Source organism: Argiope bruennichi, chromosome 6 (assembly GCF_947563725.1).
Source record: "Argiope bruennichi chromosome 6, qqArgBrue1.1, whole genome shotgun sequence".
In the NCBI taxonomy this organism is placed as follows: Eukaryota; Metazoa; Arthropoda; class Arachnida; order Araneae; family Araneidae; genus Argiope; species Argiope bruennichi.
The window spans coordinates 4,222,926-4,244,472 of record NC_079156.1 but is presented as its reverse complement, the minus strand read 5'-3'; the positions used below and the strand labels follow the sequence as shown (position 1 = coordinate 4,244,472).

At 30.8% G+C, this 21,547-nt stretch overlaps 1 protein-coding gene across 1 annotated transcript in view; it reads right to left on the bottom strand.

The window, feature by feature from the left end:
• LOC129971252 (dynein axonemal intermediate chain 1-like) overlaps window positions 1–21,547 on the bottom strand; it is a 56,965-nt gene that overhangs the window by 20,315 nt on the left and 15,103 nt on the right. Inside the window, exons 4-8 of the mRNA XM_056084845.1 lie at window positions 20,390–20,434; window positions 16,322–16,402; window positions 16,121–16,220; window positions 10,553–10,656; window positions 2,741–2,833 (exon numbers count right to left, since the gene is read on the bottom strand). Coding sequence (XP_055940820.1) covers window positions 2,741–2,833; window positions 10,553–10,656; window positions 16,121–16,220; window positions 16,322–16,402; window positions 20,390–20,434 — 423 coding nt within the window. The remainder of the gene's footprint in view (window positions 1–2,740; window positions 2,834–10,552; window positions 10,657–16,120; window positions 16,221–16,321; window positions 16,403–20,389; window positions 20,435–21,547) is intronic.

The window sequence follows — 21,547 nt, the reverse complement described above, 5'->3', positions numbered from 1 at the left end:
ATACACAACCTTTAATAAATGTTTGTTTCATTTTCATTGTAAATCGAAATTCACTGAACGGTTTTGTGTAAAACATTTAAGTGAATCTACGAAAAAAATTTGAATTAAAAATAGTCATTTTTCAAAAATTAATAGAATTTTCTTAAAAAAATTGCAATTTTTTAACATTTTAATAGCAAAGGTAGATGAACATAATATATTTTTTTCAAAAATAATTTAATTTAAACTTTAAATTATAATCCTATCAAATTTTCAAACAATACTTTAACACTCAAATAATACTTTAAAAATAATACTTTGATAAGGAATCGTATCCGGTTAAGCTTTTTTTTTTTTTTTTTTCAAATTCAGATCTTTCTCTGCAACATAAACATAAAGAAATTTTGCAACTCAATAGCTGTTATAAGTTCCTTATTATTTCTGCTTATAGTAAACGTTGGAATATTTTTTGTAAGAAATTGTTTATAATTCCTTTCGATTTTCAAATTTGCAATTTGCATAGTACATTAAGTGTTAGGTTAAAATTCAAGCTCTTTTACAATGTAAATCTTTTGTTTTTTATTCAAGAATGCAAACCAAAATTTAGCATTTTCGATACCGTATGAATTTTGCCTTGTTATGAGCATATGTAATGTAACCTGCAAAAATCATATTTCAGTCATGCCACACAATTCGAGAGATGAAGTTTTTATTCTTTGCTTAGAAATAGCAAATTGTTTTGCTGTTTGAAGTGCTACTGTGCCCACAAAGTGACCATACTTAATTTATAAGGATATAAAATGTTAAGACCGAATTGGCTTATTTAATGCATCAATTCTTTTAAATTAGGCTTTTCTGTCATCCTTCAAACAGAGAAGCAAATACGGATTGCATTTCTTCTATTGTTACGACTTTCAGTATCTTCCCTGCTTCTTGCTATACTTGTTTTTGGAACTTGAGAAACGCTCTATTCCTTAAGTGAATTTTTCAGCTTAGGACAAAAAAATAAAAAAACTAGGTGAGTTCAGGAGAATAAACTGATTGTAAAGATACTGGAATGTGACACTGCTAAGGAGTTTGAATCCCCACATATATTGGTGGGGACCTCACATTTCAGTTTTCCAAAGCTCTGGTTACTCGCTTCTTCCTATTAATGTTTTTTTTTTTTTTTTTTTGCAGACTGTTTATCCTTAATGAAGGAATTCTGTGTAAACAATTTCTTTGCAATCAAAGAAAATTTCAATTTTTTCTTTCTTTGAGAATGCTAGAAGTTCTAAATACCGTACCCTTGAGTAACGTGCAAGAATCGATTCATTCTAGCTAGTCGCTGCTATAATTATTTCTAACTGTTCAAAGGGAGATTGTATAATCTCCTTCATATTTGGGAAATATTTAAAAATTTCCGTTCCAGCAATTATTGCGCATAAATTGCTTTTTAAAAAATGCCCAGCTGTTTGTTATAGTAAAATTAAATCATGTATAGTATTCACCAAGTGTAATAAATTTTTGATATGAATTTAAAGTGCTAATAATGTATTTAAACCTAAAAAACGTTGAGAATTTTTTTCCCTTGAAACAATCATTTGGAAACGAGGCTGGTTAAGGCCATTCCATGCATCCTACAGGTAACTCATGGATTAGAACGGAAATTCATTACGATCATAATGGGATCATAATTGTTGAAGAATTATTAATTGTTATTTAATCACTCATTTATCATAGAGAGTGAAAATTGATTTTGTGTCTCCTAAATCGTTGAAATAAGATCATGACACGCAGAAACTATATATAAAAAATTAGAATGTGATTTCTCGATTTTGTGTGGTGGAAGCTTTGCCGAAAAATCGTGACAGAAATCATTTAGAAACACAATAAAATCGGACATAGAAATGAAAAAAAAAAAAAAACTGTAAATAAAAAAAAAATGACGATGATAAAAATGCCTTGTGGATGAATTTTTTACATTTCTTACCGAATGGACATCAAGTGTTGTCCTCGTCATCTGACCGCGGTTCAAAATGACAAGGTTCGTCCCAAAATAGCCTTAGTGTTGCTTAACAACGGGACGTTAATATAACTAAACTAAACTACAGAATGGACATAAATCTACAAAAATATTTGGACATTATATTAAGAAAAAATTGTTCCGGAAAATCAGCTTGAGCACTCTTCCGTCGCCTGCTGACTCAATATGTTGCATTTTGAGTTTCAAAATGCAATGAAGAAAACTGGGCGAGGTTTCAAATGCCTTTCTTTCTACTGATTGGATTCAAAAATGATATAGAACTATAATGATGGTAACAAAAACCACAAACAAAATTTTATTTGTCTACGCGTTTTCGGGATGTTACGCTTGCATATGGTCAACACTCTGATGGATAGGGTTCAAAATTTAACGCAGGTCTACAGTTCCAACGACAGCCTCGAGATATTTGAGCTTTTGAGTTATCACATGAACACGAACGAAGGAATAGGCAAACTCGCTCTCAGATTTAAACCAGAAATCAGCAAATTTTCTGAAACGGCACCGCAAAGAGACAATGTCTTGCTGCGTTTTAGAATTACTATATCTAAAAGCTCATAAAATTTCGTTTTTCGGATTGCAAGTAGTCTAAAACATGAATACTTATTAAAAATTGCTAGGGAGGAATCAATATCTTTAGAGATTTCAATGTATTAAGAAACAAACTCCTATTGCATTTAGCATATAAGGATGTAAAAAGAAAAAGAAAAAAAAAAAAAAGGAAGAAAATGGTATTACTTCTTTTTCCGTATATGCCTGGACTATATCGGCGAAAGACACCGTGCCATCACAAACAAGTTGTGGTAACGGCTCTGTCTGAGTTTCTTTGTCCTGAAAAAAAGCGAAATTAAAATCCAAAATCTTTCCCAGAAAATTAACTCAATAAAGAAAAGTTGAAAAGCCGATGTAGTTATTCAGCTTTTATTCAGTCTTTTCGACATATAGAGGATTTAATAATAACGGAGCAGAAGCACATGTTTTGAAAAACTGCTTTTATGAAATATAAGCAAATTTTAGATAAAAATGGCATCGCATGCAACTAATATTTTTTTGAATTATATGGTTTAATAGAGAATCAGTATATATTTTGGCATGGATTTGAAATTGAAAAGAAATCGCCAGCACAATTATTCAGATATTTTCATTTTTGCTCTTCTGGTTTTAATAGAATTTGTTGCTCATTCTTGAAAATTTACAAGGCTCTCCGTCATTCTAAAAGTAAACTTGCTATTAAATAAAACTGCATTTAAATCTCCCGCAACTGGTCCCGATCATTCATCTATCCGATCTCGAGAGGAGACTTCGATCTGAGGGGATGTCGTGTCGGCATCTGCTGAGTGGAAATGACATGGTTGCAGAAAAAATGTATTGATTTTTCCTAACATGTCAAAATAGAATCGTGTCATAACTCCATTGAATTTAGCTACTTTATCTTCAGAGTCGGAGCGTGCCTGACGACGAAATAGCGTCATTTTATGATATAAATTTAGATATGAGAAATAAAATTATTAATCTTAAAGGAGCTAACAGTCGGTAAACATTGTCGTTCCTCAGGATGAAGGTGAAAACCCGTGGACCAAGAAATGTGGAAAGAAGCAGGTGATTCTAAGATCTGCTGAGCAGTGGTTGTGTGCATAATGTAATGTCTATATATATATATAAGAAAAGTTATATGCTGGCTTGAATGTTGCAGGGAAGTTTATATTCGAATATATATGTAAAATAGTTTTGCAGATGAGTGGTTGGAGACAACACAAATTTAGAAAATTTCAATTTATATTTCCACTGGAGGGCATAATTAGCACATAGGGACAAAGGTGGAACACGTTTGTTCGTACCAGAACACAAGAGCGAACGTGCAAGGATTTTTTTCCTCTGTGCTTTTACTAAGCAATTCTTACAGGGATCTCCTGCAGACATATCGTTTCAGGAAAGGAATCTTATGCATTTTGGAAATTATGCCGTGGGAATTAAGAATTTTAAACCATTCGCTTGCAACGTAAGAGTTCTGAACTCAGTAAATTTTTAAAGCACATGTTCAAAAAATTAAATAAAAAAAGTGGGATTTGGATTAGTTGACAAACTTTAATAAATAAAGTAATGCGCGTTAATTAGGAATTAAATTAGATTAAGAAATATCATTATATATATATATATATATATATATATATATATATATATATATATATATATATATATATATATATATATATATATATATATATATATATATATATATATATATATATATATATATATATAAGTATTAAAATCAAGTTAATAGGAAAAATCAAATAAACCAAATAAAAAAGAATTCGGCCTGAAGACTTTTTCAAGGGTCACCCTCAGGCAGGGATTCAAAGAAAGGGATTTTTTTCTGTGAGGAAATCCAGACAAAGGTCTAATAATGATTCCTCGTGACCCGAAAATCCCCTGAAATTAGGCCCAAGAGATATACCATTTTAACAGAAAGGAAAATACAAAATAACAAATTAGAAGAAAATAACCACCACAAAGTAAAAATACAATAACAAAATTAACAATATAAACAAAAATATCATAAAATAGCACTAACGGAAAAAAGAAAGGCAAGAACTTACCATTAGCAGTCAAGGAAATTTTTAAGCTAGCTTCCTATTAACTTGATTTTAATACTTTTGTATCAATTCATCTGTGTTTTAGAAGTAGCTGCAGTTGCGCTCTCTAAATACTATGAAGTTTCTTTCCTTTTCCTTTTTTAGTTTTAGTTTGAATAGGTAATAATTTTTAGTTGCGATTTCGATACTGTTTTGTTTCGTTTTCATTTTAGTTTCGTTTTCAAACTATTTCTTACTTTAGATTGGTTACTTATATATATGGTACAGTGAAAACCCGAAATCAGTCGAAACTCGAATTAAGTAGGGAAAACACGATTTAACTGACAGCGCTAGGGAGAACATGAATTCACTAGGGAAAACGCGTTCTAACTGGTAGCGTCAGGGAAAACCCGAATTACAGCGCTAAAGAGAACGGATTTTCTCAAGTTATTTTCGGTTTTGTACGAACGAATCTAGATTTCTTGTTTGCGAAATTTTCAGAACAAAGAGAAGCTGACCAATTTTATTCTTGTTGGAACGTGTTTGTACTAGTTGATTTATTTACGACGAGTGAAGAAATGGTTAATGCTTTTTTGCGCTAAAAAATGGAAGAATAGATTTCTTGAACAATTATAATTGTTACAGAAAAAACTGAATAATTTGAATGTGGTTACACGTGATGAATACAACATTCTTTTAAATGAGGTTGAAGAAGCAAAATCTGCCGTTAGCAAGACTTCTGTTCAGTACTGCAGATTAAAAAGGTTTGACATTCTTGAAATCAGTGGAATAAAAAAGTTGATTTCTTCAAATGAGCTTATCAAATATTATTTACCAGTTGAAGAAATTTTTGATGTCATCGAAAGTGCACATGTGGACATAGGACAGGGCGGTAGAGACAATTTTAAAATAGAAACTTCAAGAAAATATTCTAACAAAACCCCTGAGATGATACAAATTTGTTTATCATTGTATGAAACATGTGAACAGAAAAAAAATATGAAAAGGAAAGATTTGGTTTCTAAACCTATCCTTCACTCAGAAATGAATACTCACTGCCAAGTGGATTTAAATGACATGCAATCTCAGACAGATAATGATTTTAAGTTTATTATGGTGTACCGGGACCATTGAATAAAATTTGTGTTACTACTTCCGCTTCAGAGCGGAAGAGGTTGCGTTGAAGTACTCGATATCTTTTTAATATTTGGAGCTCCTTGCATACTGCAATCTGATAATGGAAGAGCGTCTGTAAATTCAGTTATAGATTAGTTAGGCACGTATTATCCAGAATTGAAGATTGCTCATGGGAAACCTCGCCACAGCCAGTCGCCAACCAAGATGTAGAAAATATTTTGGATTCAGGGATGAAGGATAATCGAACAAAAAGTGGTCAGTGGGCTTCGTTTTATCCAGTTCATGAAAAACAGAACTCTACATTCAGGAATTAAACAATAGCCATGTTTTGGGATTGTTTGGGATTATTTTGGATATGTTTGGGATTGAACCAAGAATTGGAATGACAACCTCAACTTTGCCATCAGATATTATAAAAATTATCGAAGACGAGAATGAATTCCAGAAAATTTTCGAAAATATGAATGCAGAAGAACAAGAAACTGAACACTTATTAACATATGCTTGCTAATAAGTCGACCAACATTTCTCTAATTGGAGAGGAAGCCAAAGAAAATTTAATAAAGCAAGCCAAACGAATGAAAAAGATCTCCTATACAACAAACACATCCTGAGGTTGATATTGCAGGTAATTCTGTTCCAATTCCTGATGTTGATAGAGCTAAAGCTGATTTGCGAAATCACATCTGTTTAGTGCTTCAAAAAATAAAGATGGTCTGTACAAAATTGCTTCAAAAGATGGAGTTCTGAACAAACTATATCGAGGTAATAAATGGTATTTAAACTTAATTAGTTTAGCATTTATTCAATAAATATAATTTATTCAATTTATATTAACTTTAAATTATTTTATAAGTATTTATAGTAGTAGATTTTATTTAGGAAGTTTGATATAAAAGTTTAACATATTCCCTGATTTTTAGATCTGAATTCGATGTATCAAAGCAAATTTTCTTGACTATAGAACAACACCGTATCAGGAAATATGTCTGAGAACAGCAGCAAGAAAAAGAGCTATAGGAATTGAGCAAGGGTTCGCCACTGTTCTTGGAAAAAAACACTGTTCATCAAAGAAATATTTATATATGAAAATTTGCAATTCTAAGTGTCACAGTAGTTTGCCTTGTAGAAATGAATAATCTGTAATAACGTTACTGCTTTAAACAATATCCAAAAGAAAGTATTTTTTCTTCAATTAGGATTTTTCCCCAAATACTGTTTTACTAAGTATAATTTAATATAATAATTTTGGATAGATGCAAATAATTTTGTCTAACAAATCAGTCAAAGCACGAATAAAACGGTTATCCCTAGCGCTGTTAGTGAGAACGCATCTTTCCTAGTTAATTCGTGTTTTCCCTGGCGCTGCCAGTTAGAACGCGTTTTCCCTAGTTAATTCGCGTTTTGACTGTTTTCGAGTTTTCACTGTAACACACACATATATATATATATATATATATATATATATATATATATATATATATATATATATATTAGCATCACACAAAGAAATTTGAACTTTCTTGTGAATGTGTGTCTGGTAATTTAAAGATGTTTCTAAACTCTTTTTTCAGAGCTTAAATTCATGTTCATGTGTTTTAATTTTTTTTTTATTCCATAATTTTTTTTATTTAAATGTTGTCGACAGACCGATAGATGTGACCTACTGAATTCATATACAGCAATTACTACAAATGAAAAAAATAAAATATGAGAAGATTAGGAAAAAAATACTCATTTATTCGGAAAACTTTCCCATTCAACATCGGTGTTTAATATTGCGAATACTGATGTAAAATTATATATATATATATATATATATATATATACAGTGGTGGCCCAAATTCTGAACATTTCTGAAAATCTTTATGTTTGCTTATAGAAAATGTTGAGTTTCACAAAATCCAAACTCTTACATATCATTTTAAAGGAAATTTAATGCTGATTTCAATACAAAAAGCAAAATTCAAATATTTGTAATACAAAAAAAAGTTATCCTTACTTTAATCTGAAAAACAAACACAGTGATGAAGTGGATTGGAATTTCCTGACCAATCACTGTTCTTTTTCTGGGAACCAATCAAATGTTAATAAATGCCAGTAGAAGCTGACATCATGTTTAAAGTTAAAACGAGTCATTATTGTACTTTATTCTGTAGAAGGAAGACTGTTTTTTATGTAATCAAGTTACAAATTTTGTTAAACTTTTAAATATTTATTAGGAGTTTTTGTTAATATTTCTAAAATTTTGTCAAGAAGCAATGACATCAAATAAAAGAACAGATTGGACATCACATCTAGAAAAAGAACTAAGATTATTGTGTTACAAAAAAGTGGTCTTTCCTATACTGAAATTGCAAGACAGATGGGTGGCTTCGTGACTACGTCTGGAGTCCGAAAGTTTTGTTTACCATATCAGGAGACAAACTCAATAAAAAACAAACCAGGAAAAGGCCGATAAAGGTGCACCACATCTGTTAACGGCATAATAATAAAAGACTCTGTCTTCAAGATAGAAGAATGCCGTCAGAGGTCATCAGAAGTCAACTGAATGATGCTGGCTTTTCTGTCAGTTGAGGAATAAATAGGAGAAGATTATTACAGGTTGGATTAAGAGGTAGAATTCCTCGAAAAAAGCCTTATCTCAATTTACAGCAGCGCATAAAAAGGTTGCAGTGAACAAAGGAACACATTAATTGGGCAAATGATCAGTGCTCACAAGTTATATGGAGTCATGAAACAAAGATATTGTTATCCGGTAGTGATGGGCGAAAATATGTAAGACGTCGAACAGGTGAAGAGCTACATCCTGACTGCATTCAGGCAACTGTGAAGAACTCGGTTAATGTTATGATTTGGTCATGCATGTCAGCAGGCGCTATTGGTCGCCTTCATGTTATCGACGGAACACTAAATGCAAGAAAATACATTGACACTATTCTAAAGCCAAAACTTATACCTTCCATCAGTGATCTCTTTCCCAACAAGCATAATTTATTTTTCATTAGGATGCAGCTCCTTGCCATTCAGCAAAAATACTGAAAGAGTGGTTTAGTAATAAGAGCATCGAATTGTTGTCATGGCCAGGAAATAGTCCTGACCTCAATCCTATTGAGAACTTACAGCATCGTTTGAAAACTCTTGTAAGAATAAGGATCCATCAAATAAAAGAGAGCTAATTGAGGCTATAATTGTTCCTGATATCATGTAATAACGAAAAAGAAATTAAAACTCTCGTCAGCTCAATGAAATATCGATGTGAAGCTGAAATAAAAATAAAGGCTACCCTACTAAGTACTGATAACTGACTGCAGTCATCAGCATCTAATGTATCTCGACTTTTTTGTCGCTCAACTTTTTTGCAAATATTTAAATTTTGCTTTTTGAATTGAAATCAGCATTAAATGATCTTCAAAATGGTATGTAAGAGTTTGCATTTTGTGAAGCGTAACATTTTCCATAAGCATGCATAGTTAGAAAACATAAAAATTTTCAAAAGTGTCCACAATTTGGGCCACCACTGCATATATACATATAATTGCTATTACGCAGTTCGTTTCTCTGTTTTAGAATCTCAATGTGTTGAACTAATTTAAAACTTTAAAAGATCATATACAGAATTGACGCCACTTTTACTGTTCTACCTGATTTCTTTAAAAAATAACTTTACCAAAGATTTTCAAAATTTCTCTTTATTAGTTAATACAATGGAACAAAATACTAGAAAGATTAACTTTTGCTTTGTCAATAACTAAACGATAAGCTACAATAAAATAATTGCAATTTTGGAAGAAGAATAGATCAAGAAGAATAGTCCTTTAATGTGCAATGAAAATCTGATTTTTTCAAGTAAATTTCTTAGCGAAAAGTTAATAATAAGAGAATTGAAAAAAAAAAATTCAAAGAAATTTTATTCTCACACTGAGGACGCTTAATGCACTTTTACGTTCATGAACTTCGATTACTTTCAAAACATATCGCAAATTTACCTTTTCATAAGTTGTTATTACCGTTACCATTATACCATTATTTATCGTTGCCACTTCCAGTTGAATAAATGAAGAATATCATGAAATCTGCTGAATCTTGATGGTACCTGCAGGCAGAATGTGATGCGCAGTCATTCAAAAGTTTCTATCGGGATGAAAAAGCACCGAATTTTCTTCGAATGCAAGGGTTCTGTGCCTTAGAAAGGCTTATTCAGAATAGTTGAGCAATCATTGAAGAAGAAGAGGTTAAAATCACTAAACATCTTCAGTGCTGAAGAATTTTAAATTTTAAATTCAAATAACATGACAAAGTTTCAGAATCCTCAACCAACCTAGTACTCGGATTCACTTTTCCCCAAGTGACTTTCTCCTCGCTTCCTTTCTGTCACTTAATTTAAGGGAGTAACCAAACATGATAGTGTGGCGGGTCACAAATCTTTCTTAAGCACAAATAGCGTGAGAAACCTTCTCATTCGCTCTGACTAAAATGACTTTTCTTCCCAAAAGAGGAATGCAATTAAGAGATAACGATTCACGAAGAAATACAGCAAGCTGCTATGGAGGTCCTGTAAGATACGGCAAAAAGCAGCTTATACCTGATAATGCTTGAATGTTCATAGTTCCATAGAATAATTTTCTTGATGGAAACACCAGGTAAAGAGCTTCAATTTGTACATATTTTTCATTTAGGATGTTTTAAAAAGTAGGAGTATTTGAAAATGTACAGTAATTTTTTACTCGAAAATTTTTTTGCCCGATGACATGAGTTTTAAAGTTTAGTTTTATATGAGTTTAGCATTTACAGAAATAAAAGTGGTGCTGAAACTTTTTCTTAGAAAAATACTTACCACATGCAAAAAGACTAATGTTTGCGTAGCTCGATCACAAAAATTAAATTTATTTTTTCGTTTTGTGTCTAGTTCTTCAACAGTTTCTTCGCCTTTTCCAGCATCTGGGAAGAAAGAACAAGATTAACACGTCAAAAAAGAGCAGTGTGAGTTCTAATCAATCAAGAGATTAAAAATGAAATACATTCGAATCTTTTCAGACAACTACAAAGTTTGATTTTGTTAATTTATTTTATTTGTTTACTTCGTCTTCTTTTTGTAATCCAAGCAATTTATCATATAATCCCAAAAGTGGAAATCCCATGAATTAAATAATTAGTTAATAAGATGGAAAATATCATGCACTTGGATAATGATTTAATATTTGATAGATGATACATTTTGCTAAAATTTACTCTTAGTCATTTAAACCACATTGAATACCATTTTCATTGAAATAGTATTAAATCTTCACCACATAAATATTAATTTTTATCAATACAATTACGAGCTTCAGTTAAATATTACAAATTGAAAGATATTTTGAAAAAGAATGGGATTTATGTTGAACCATTTTACTATTATATCTTCTGTTATTGCAACATTCGCGGCGACATCTAGTGAGGATCCGGAGGACAATTTCAAATCAAAACTGCAGGTAAATCAAAGCTCACAATGTATAACTCGAATAATAGACACAATTCATGCTCAAGAAATGCTTATCGAATGCACTTTGTTAAATTTAATTTTAGAGTTCGTCGTTTGTTTGTGAGGAAACAAGAAAAAGGACTCAACAGAAATAAGATAATATTAGTATTTACGTTTGTCAAGTAACTGAAACGTCATACAAATTGATTGCATTGCAATTTTCTTCCTCAAGTACAGGTGGCAGCAGTAATGGCTTAATACTAACCATGCATTCCTCATTAAAGAATCAAGCAAAAAGAAAATCACTTCATATTTAGTACTATATTTGTAACCATTTTCATCCAAGGCAAACATTAAATTCAGTTTGGTTACTTCCTTTATTTTCATTAACCTGAATACAGTGAAAATAATGCATGCATGGACATATTTTTGTAAATCTTGTAATCTACTTTTTTGTCACTTCATTAGAGTTTTGAAATTTCGTACACTTATATGATCTTAATGACAATATAGTTCATATTCTCCCATTTTTAATATCTTTAGTTGATTGTTTATTTAATTAAATTATAATACCATAGGAATAGCACAGAATTTGAAAATAATTTTTATTTTTTATTTTTTCGTGATACTTGTAAGCAATGAGTTAAAAATTATGGACTGAAAAGATGATTAAAGAAAAAAAAATTATCACTTTCGGTTCACTTACAAAATTATGTCTTAAAAACAGTTTTTATATATTTCATTTTTAGGATTGATAAAAGACAATTTTCTTCAGACAGTAATTTCTAAAATATTTCTAAATTGCTTGTTTATTTAATTTCGTTTTCAGTTCGACGAGTAAGTCTTCATTTTTATCCTCACAAAGTTCTCTTCCGTCTGCACGAACGTTTTCCCTAGACTAGGGATGGCGAACCGGTGGCACGCGTCCAGCACAATATTTAGGGTAGGCCGCCGAACAAAATGGTTTGCATTTTATTTCTAAGTAATAAAGTTCACTATGAAGTATTACGAACAAACGCGAGTGATCGGTCTCGGTGCACAGGGCGCATATTCCCATTCCCTTCCTATTTCATGTATGGAAGAAAATTGGGCAATATTATTGGTTCACACTGCCGCGCACTCTGCAAAGAGAGTGTGACCTCATTATGTGCAACCTTCGAAGTAATTTCAATTCGTATTGTTAAGATTTGACATCGTAATTTCCGAAGAACGAATTTGCCTTTGTGATTTGTTGCATGATTATTATATATATATTTCTATTTTTTTTAATCTTTTATTTCCCGACTAAATGAATTTGTCTGAGCCTATTCGTATGCATATAATAGCCAAGAATTTCTTTCCGAATTTTGAAACTGAAATTAAAAAAAAACCAATAAAATAATTTCGATTAGGTGAAACTTAAAATCCTTGGATGGTGTCAAAAAACGAGTGAAATAATTTGGAAATTCAACAAATGCTAAGCGGAGCAGTCACGTCCTTAAGAAACTGTATGTTTGCTGGTAAGTTAAGTTTCGAAATTAATTTTAGCTTCTCTTATGTCATTAGGGGAATAATTTCTGCTTTAAATTTCAACAAAGAATTTACTTAGATATATTTTACGCCTCTTGATGGATTCTTATAAAATGCTTTTTATAGGCATTGTTGCAGGAAAAAATTTGTATGTCAGCATAGTTCATTCCATAAAGTGCCAAAGTGTTGAATGCCTTGCCTCTGTTATGGTTTAGATAAAACTAAATACTACACACATGAGAATGGAAGATGATTTTATAAGAATACTTTAATTTTAATTTATGGCTAAAAATGTAAAGTTTTCAGAAATTAAGTTCCTATTTGCAATTAGTTCAGTTGATTTAATTATTTATATTTAATTATTTTAAGTTACTTCATTTTTATTATAAAATGACTGTTGGATACCGATAAATACGGCATGATTAATAAAGGCGACAAAGTGGTGTGTGTTCTATGTTAGGACAGTAGTATGTAAAACATCTCCTTAAAACGGCATTTTGAAACAAATCATATATCCTTTTGTCATAAAAGCGAACCAGAGCAAAAAAGAATTCATTGCAAGTGTAATAAAATACAGAAATAAACAGTCGTCGTCTATGATTAAATATGGTAGCAAAAATTGTCATAGGGGCCCGGCAAGTTACTCGGCTGCAAATGTCATGGCTCGGCATAGTAAACCTTTTCAAGAGGGAGAGTTTTTGAAGGAAGTCTGATTAGCAGGCGCGTCCTTGCTTTCTGATGATTTTGATAATAAAGATGAAATAATTCAGTGTATCAAAGATATTCCTCTATCTAGAAACACAATAAAAGAAAGAATCTTAAAACTGGCTGGAAATGTATCATAATAACAACAACAACAAAAAGACATTCACTCCGCTCCTTTTATATCGTTATTCTTGACGAAAGTACTGACGTCACTAAATGTGCAACTTTAGTTGTTTTTGCACGATATTATGTAGGAAGCGTCATTAAGGACGAAATAATCGCGATAACACCGTTGCTAACAACTACAAAGGGCACCGGTATTTGTACGACTGTTAAAAATGCGCTAGCTGGGAAAGACATTGATTTGAAAAGAATTGTTTCAGTAACCGATGGTGCTTCAAATATGGTGGGCAAAAAAAAAGTTCCTTTAGTTTATTTCAAATAGACGTAGGACATTTGATTCTTAAATTCCACTGCATGATTCACTAACAATCCTTGTATGCTAAAAGTGGTTTAACATTTCTTGAAATATCTCATAGTCAACTTCAAAATAGTCAACTTCATATCGCCGTAGGCTTTAAATACGCGAAAGTTTAATGCTCTGTTGGATGAAGTCAGTACGGTGCACAATAGCTTAATGGATAATAATGCTCGCTGGTTGATCCGCGAGAACGTACTTGAAAGATTTTTTTTAACTGCTTTGAAGAAATCAGACTGTTTCAATAAAATGATGGGAAAATTGAACAATAGCCACAGTCGTTGGATGTTATGTGGCTATCAAAATTGTTTTTACAGACATTTGCCAACATTTCAATGAACTGAAAGTAAAGCTTCAAGGCACAAATAAAACAATTATCGTCATGATGGATCTCATTCGCGCTTTTGACGTTAAACTGTCTGTTTTCAGAAACGATATAACTACTAGAAACTACAAGGACTTCCCAAATTTGAAAAAAAAAAATATCAAAGATATAGATGTACATGAGAAACCAAAGAAAAAGTTATTGTAGAATTTATTTCCGTAATTGATTCTTCAATCAAGGAATTATCAGCTAGATTTTTTCATTTCAAAGAATTATTGGAAACGCTCAGGTATTTTATGTACTCTGATATGACTTCATTTGATAAACTGAATTTGTCCCAATTCGATTGGTTGGAAATTGAAGAGTTTGAAATGTAACTGATTGACTTCAAGTCCAGTTCAATATGGATTCAAAATTTTATTGAAACAAGGAAAAAGTTAAAATGGATTGAAACAGAAAGATTAACAAGCAATATACAGTAAAAAGTCAGTAACAAAAATTTGGAAATATGGAATTCGATTCCAGACACATTTAACTGTTTGAAGAAGCTGGCTCATGCTATTTTAACCATATTTTCACCTACCTATGCTTGCGAGTTCATTATTTTCAGAGATGAATAACATAAACGATTCACTTAGAAACCGTTTGGCAGATGATTCCAATTCAGCATGCATTCTGCTAAAAGTAACCTTACGATCCTAATATAAGTTATTTGTCATCCAATCTGCAACAACAGAAGTCGCACAAATGTTACTTTAATTCGAATTACACGTATAACTAAAACATTTACTACCATACAGGGCAAAATGTATTTTTTCGTAATAAATAAAGAGTTTTGAGTTGCCAATATTAACTTTTATTATTTTCCCAATAATCACGTCAAAATTATTTCACCGCACGCCATCAAACATTTCTTTAGAAAAAATAGGCATGTTGATCCGTAAAGGTTGGCCACCCCTACCTTACACTGTTATCCGAACGTTAAGAAATTCGATAGCAGAAATCAGTATAAATTGATTTCAATACAGAAACTTCTTGATTGGAATATTTTTGAAGAGGAAAAGTGTGTACATTGTTTCAGCACATATTTACTTAAAGGGCTGTTGATAATGTTGCGCCCCTTACATAAATCGGATTCTCCACACTTGAAATGTTACTATTCATGCAATTGTATTGGTGCGTTATGATTTTCTATTCCATTAAACCTGATAGGAACACATAATTATTTTACATACGTTCTTTCACAACTATCTAGAATTGTTAAATTCTTGATATTGTAAATAATTCTTAATTTATGAAATTATCAAAAATTTTTTCCAAAATACGGAGAGTTTAATATATTGTCTCATTATCTTTTAAACTTAAAGTAGTCCAAATACTTGATTTTTCTTATAAACTGTATTAAAAAAATGTCTCTTATTAAATAGATAAAAATTGAATATATTATAATTTGCGGCTTCTATTATACTTATATTCAATTTCAATTTAACTGTGTGCTTATATGTAACACACGCGTACATACTATTAATTAAAGAATTTATCAGCATCTCTGAACAAATTATATCCGATTATTATAATTATTAATGCTTTCCAATTATTTAAATTATAAGGCTTTTTATGATTGGTGACTAAAAATGGCAAACGATATCAAAGTCTGCCCCCCCCAAAAAAAAACAAAAATTCAAATTCCGTTTTGTTTTTTTTTAAATTTTAAAATGCTATGTGAGCACTTATGTTTCCTAAATAGAATGCAAAGAAGCGCTCCGCAGTCCTGCAAGCAGGTCGCTTTGTAGTTTCCCGATATTTTCCCTTTTATCACTTGCCACTTTCAGTCAGCAGTTTTAGAAAAGAATTCTAACGATTTAAAAGAAATTCAACTTGAATCGTTCAGAATTTCATAGGACATATAGGCAGAAAGAAGTACCTATCTTGTCAGATTCCAGGGCCTTTCTCTTGATGTTTCCTCTTTGCTCATAGAAAATGATGGCACGATTGTGATTCTGTAAAGGCTTATACGCTCGGCCCTAAAAACAGAAAGTTTGTGCGTATGAAACTATCATTTTCAAATAAAAACCCAGCGTCATCACGTTAACATCACTACTGAATATGTTTTCGAAAATTTTACTTTGTAACTGAATTCAACGGCGCTCTCTGCAATGTAGGGGCTGCTGGTTGTCAATACGGTGGTTACATCACGATCCAATTCCTGAAATATCGAAATAAATGTCTGCAATAAAGAAAGGAGGAGCATGCTTGACGAGGAGACTAAGAATTATTATTGCAAAAATAATTTCTCTAGCAACGAATCAGCTCCAGTGCTTACTTTCTCCAAACTCTAAAGTAGTTTAAAATTTTTTTTTTCTTAATTAAGGGACTCCAGGACATTTTGGATTTCCATTTTTTTTAAATTTATGATTTTGTTTGAAAGTATTTTTAAAATATTACATATTTGAACACTTTTATCAGTTCACCGGATAGTAACAATAGTAGTAATAGTCATGTATAAAAAGTTTAAATAATAATACCTAAAAATTATAATTTTAAAATTTGATCACAGGTTATTTAAAATATATTTCACTACATCACAATGGTTCCAGATATATTTTTATGTATTTTGTATATTATTTTTCTACTGAAACATAACAAGAAGGTAATTTGCTATATTTTAAAATAATATAATAGTCTTAAAAGATTTTTATAAAATTTTTACCATAGTTTTATTTTTGAACAATGAAGAAACTCGCACTATTTAAAAGCATTATGTGTTTTGGTTTGTTTTCAGTTTTGGTACCTTATTTATTTTTAAAAAATGTCTGCTAAATATTTATAAATTAGTCCAACATATCTGAATATTTACTGCATTGCACGGATTGTAAAACGTGTTGTTTGGGAGCGAATGGTCATAACATATGTTTACAAGAGTGTTTTGAGTATGCATTTAGACATTTCTATGCATTTGAAAAAACATTTCGGCAATGTATACAGCAGCGGTTCTTAACCTATGGGTCGCGACCCAAAATTGGGTCGCGAAGCATATTTCTTGGGTCGCGCTCAGTCGAACCAAAAAAGTTAGTAATACACCAAATTTCAGACATTTTAGAAATGACGACTTGAATAAATATCAACAATCGAAAATGAATGTGATTAACAAGATCAAAAAATATCAGCTGATTAAAAAGCGAGAGCAAAAAAAGTACGTGTGATGATAATAACGGTGAGAACTAAATGGAGCAAAGCTGGCGAGGGCGTACAAGAGAAGGTTTGAAGATCTTTCAAAATGTATTCAAGCACAAGGTTCTCATTAAAACTGTATGACTTGCATTTAAAATTTAAAAGACTGAACATATGTAATGATATTTCTTTTTTTTTTAGGAATAAGTTAAAATGTCAATTATTTTCAAAAAGTTATAAATATATTTTAATTTGGTCAATAAAAATTATTAAAAAAACTTGATTATTAATTAAATTTTTCTTGGATCGAAAAGTACTTTTGTTTATCTGTATTATTAAAAAAATAAATAAAAAATTTGTAAGTTAAAAAAAATCATCATCGTAGGATTGAAGATTTTTTAAAAATACGATCTAAAATAAAGCAATGAAAAAATTTTGACTTTTTTTTGAGTCGCGACATGAACATATTTCTCAAATTTGGGTCGCGGCTTAAAAAGGTTAAGAACCACTGGTATACAGAAAAGCCTTGCTCCTGATAATACTTCTGCACCGCTTAAAATTATTGCATTGGTTTTAAAATTCATGTTTTGAAAAGACCATGTTTTATGTAACTGTAATAAAAATCTAATAAATCTTTAAGGGCTTTTATAACATTTTAAATCAAGCACGTTATTTTCCTATTATGTTTCCGAGGATTTTCGATCATGGATAGTTTTCGATAAAACAACTAATTCGTCTAATTTTGCTATTCTATGCAGTGACTTAAGCTAAAGAGATTCATCACGTGATTTGATTTTTCTTAACTCACAAAAACTTCAACCTCTTCAATCCTCACAGGGAAAAAATTGGAAGCGATCATGAAAGAAAAGAAATTAGACGACATTTTAACAGAAAGTTGGCTCAACTAGAACTCAAAAGAAAACTGGAATCTTTCGCTTTCAAGTTTCTTATCTAATTCTTTTAAAAAAGCCCAAATGATATTCAGTGGCGTAATTAGGGTGGCACAGGCAAAGCAAGTACTCTGGCCGCCATTACCAGAGAGCCAAGCACGGGGATTAAATGAGCTAAATTTAATAAAATGCACTCCTTTTTTCTTTTATTCCTTGGACTAACATAAAACTTCTTCAAAACAAAAAGACTATTTTTCTCTTATTTTAAAACTTGTATGTATTTAGTTGTCTCGATTCGTTCCCAAATTCAAATCGCCAAGTTCTTAAAGCAAGTATCATTTCTGACTCAGAACTGATAAGCAAAGCCAAATAAATATATCCCCACAACGAAAGTGAATTATGCCAATGGCGATTGATAAACTAGACTCAATATGAAATTAGACTTAATACAAATACATTGTGAAGGTCATATTTCCAATCTAAACTAGAAGTCTTTGCAAATACTTAATGAATTGTTTGATATTGTTGAAAGTTATGCTGAATGGGGAGAATCGGGAATGAATTTCATTAATAATAAAAGTTTCTGTATAGAACAAAAAAAAAATTTTTTTTTGAAATAATTTTTAATAAATAATTAAAAATAATAATTTTTTTGTAATAGAAGAGTTGTGAATAAAGCAAAAAACTATTAATTTGATATTTTTGCTACTCTTTGAGGCTGGAATGAATTTAATTCATTATAAATTCGAATAAGAACCACCAGGAAAGAAAGCTTTATTTTTGTCAAATTCGCTGTTCAATCCCAGATTCATTATTATTTGTGTTGTTACTGTTTATGATAAAAAAAAAGACTTCTACATCTGGATATTGTTAGAAAACCGTTTTCATATCTTGTTAAATTCCAAATTGAAGATGCCGTTTTGATTGCCGTAGTCATTTTTGTCTGATTTCTAAAAAAAATTTAAAGCCAGAATATGAAGACACAACATTAATACTAAAACTAAACTAAAAACAGTAATGCTGGAATAATTGTGCAACAGTGATTTAGAAACAGCATATAAGCTAGTTCACTGTATAGATAGACATTTAAAAGCTGTTGTGGATGCTCCGACTTTTGTGAGACAACTTTGTGTTTACATCCTTTTTTATAGAGTTTTATGGAGTATTTTATGGAGTTTTGCTCAGAAACAATTATAGATATTTCTAAAAAATTCTCATTCTGAAATACTAATTTTTGGAAACGAATTAAAATTCATAATGTACAAATATTTTTAGAAGCCACTGTATGTCACGGTAACTAGCTCAGTTAAGAAATAATAATGTCATAAATATGTGGTGCTTGTAGCTAAGGAGTTAGTTAATGGCTATATTGATTTCTAAACATAGAAATAGCGTTGTAATAATAAATTCACGCATCTAATGAATTACTGTAGAAAATTTTTTCAAATTTATAGGTTCATTAAAATGCATATTGTTTTATGTTCTAGTTTGAGCAGTAAACTTTCTGCTCTTTGCAAGAAGAGCAAGAGTTTTAATTTCTAAATTTAGAACTATTTGCCACTGAATGCTTCAATAACTCAATACAACTAATCTGCTTGTATATAAAGAAGACCAGAGTCCGATTTCAGAAATTTAATAAGGATCTGATATTTCTTTTAAAAAAACTGCATTTTAGTGGAAGAACGGGTCCAGAGGATTGATTTTAAATGCATTGCTGTCCACGAAAATCTACGGGCACAATTCACTTAAGCGAAACTCTAGCGATTAACGAAATTAGATATGTGGCTTTTAAAGCGAAAATTTATGTGTATCAGATTTAGGTCATAATGCATTACGAAAAGAACATACTATTCTGAAATGCGCACTCAATTCTCCTCATCGTACGATCCAAAATATTATGATTATTTTAGAGAAATTATGCTGAAAAGTTGAGGAAGAACACTCCCCCCTCCCTCAGTTTTAATTAAAAAATTTTTAATTTTTTAACGGTTAAGAGCTTTATAACAGTCTTAAACTGTGTTACAGCAAAAATATTATGCAGGAAATGATAGATAATGTGTTATCACATTATCTATCGACTGCCTTCAACTCACCTAAATCTAATCAACGATTGTGAAAATATGTTATCTTACCTCCAAGGTCAGTAACATCTGCGTCATCCTCTTAGATGGAACCTGCTTTAAGAAAAAATAGAATGCACATTTGTTATGTTTATTTTATTTCAAATAAGAAATAAAAACATAAACGACGCTTTTATTTCACCGCTTCAAACGAGGTGATATAAAAATAACTCAGAATAATGTTACATTATTGATAAAGCCAAGAAGCAGAAATATAAGTAAAAATGCATAACAAATATAAAAAATATCACGCTTAGCTAAATTGATATCAAAAATTTAATGTTTTCTTTGCGAATAAATTTTTCTAATATTTTTGAGTATGGATATGAGTAATCAGATTTGGTAAACATTTCATTTTCATTTTAGCTGTTATTTTTATGCTTATAAATACTTGCAGTATATCAAGCTATATATCTGAAAGCGTTGCATCTTAAAAAGTTATTTTTTATAGTTGTATTTTTAAGAATTGCATTTTCAAGGCCTAAAATACCTTATGAAGTATACAATAGGAATATTATATTTTAATCCACTCTCGAATACTGAAGAAGTGATTTTAAGCTTATTTTCATTTCCGGACAAATAAATTCTTCCACTTCAGATATGATATTGGAGTGAAACAACGATTTAAAAATTCGTGTGTTTTATTGACTAGAGTACGTTACTCTAAGATAAACTGCAGAAATGTTAGATGTTTTAAGGCTGGAATATTGATGAAGAAATTAAATACCTCTCCAAAAAGAGAGAGGCTCTCGAATATTAATGTCCCTAAATCAGACAAGGGACAGTTAGAAACATGTTTTTTTGTTGTAAATATTCTGAAAACATTAAAAGCAGTATATATTCATCAAGAATACACAGCAGAATGAAAGTTCTCCACTTCAATACATCCGGGGAGGAAATGAAAATCTTTATAAACAAGAATCAATTAAGACAAAACCCCTAAAACACGCAACAAGTAAATTTAAAAATAAAAAATTGTTTTTATAAAGTTAAATATAGTTTTAAAGACATTAAACCCTGACAGGATTTTAATTTAATTGTTCCATATCTATATGAATAAAATGGATTGCGCGAGTAAAAGGTGAGGTGGGGGGAGTGAAATGTTGATAAGTTTGAAGGAGAATTCCTTTTCCCCCCCCCCCCCCTTCAAATTTTATTCTCCCTCGACAG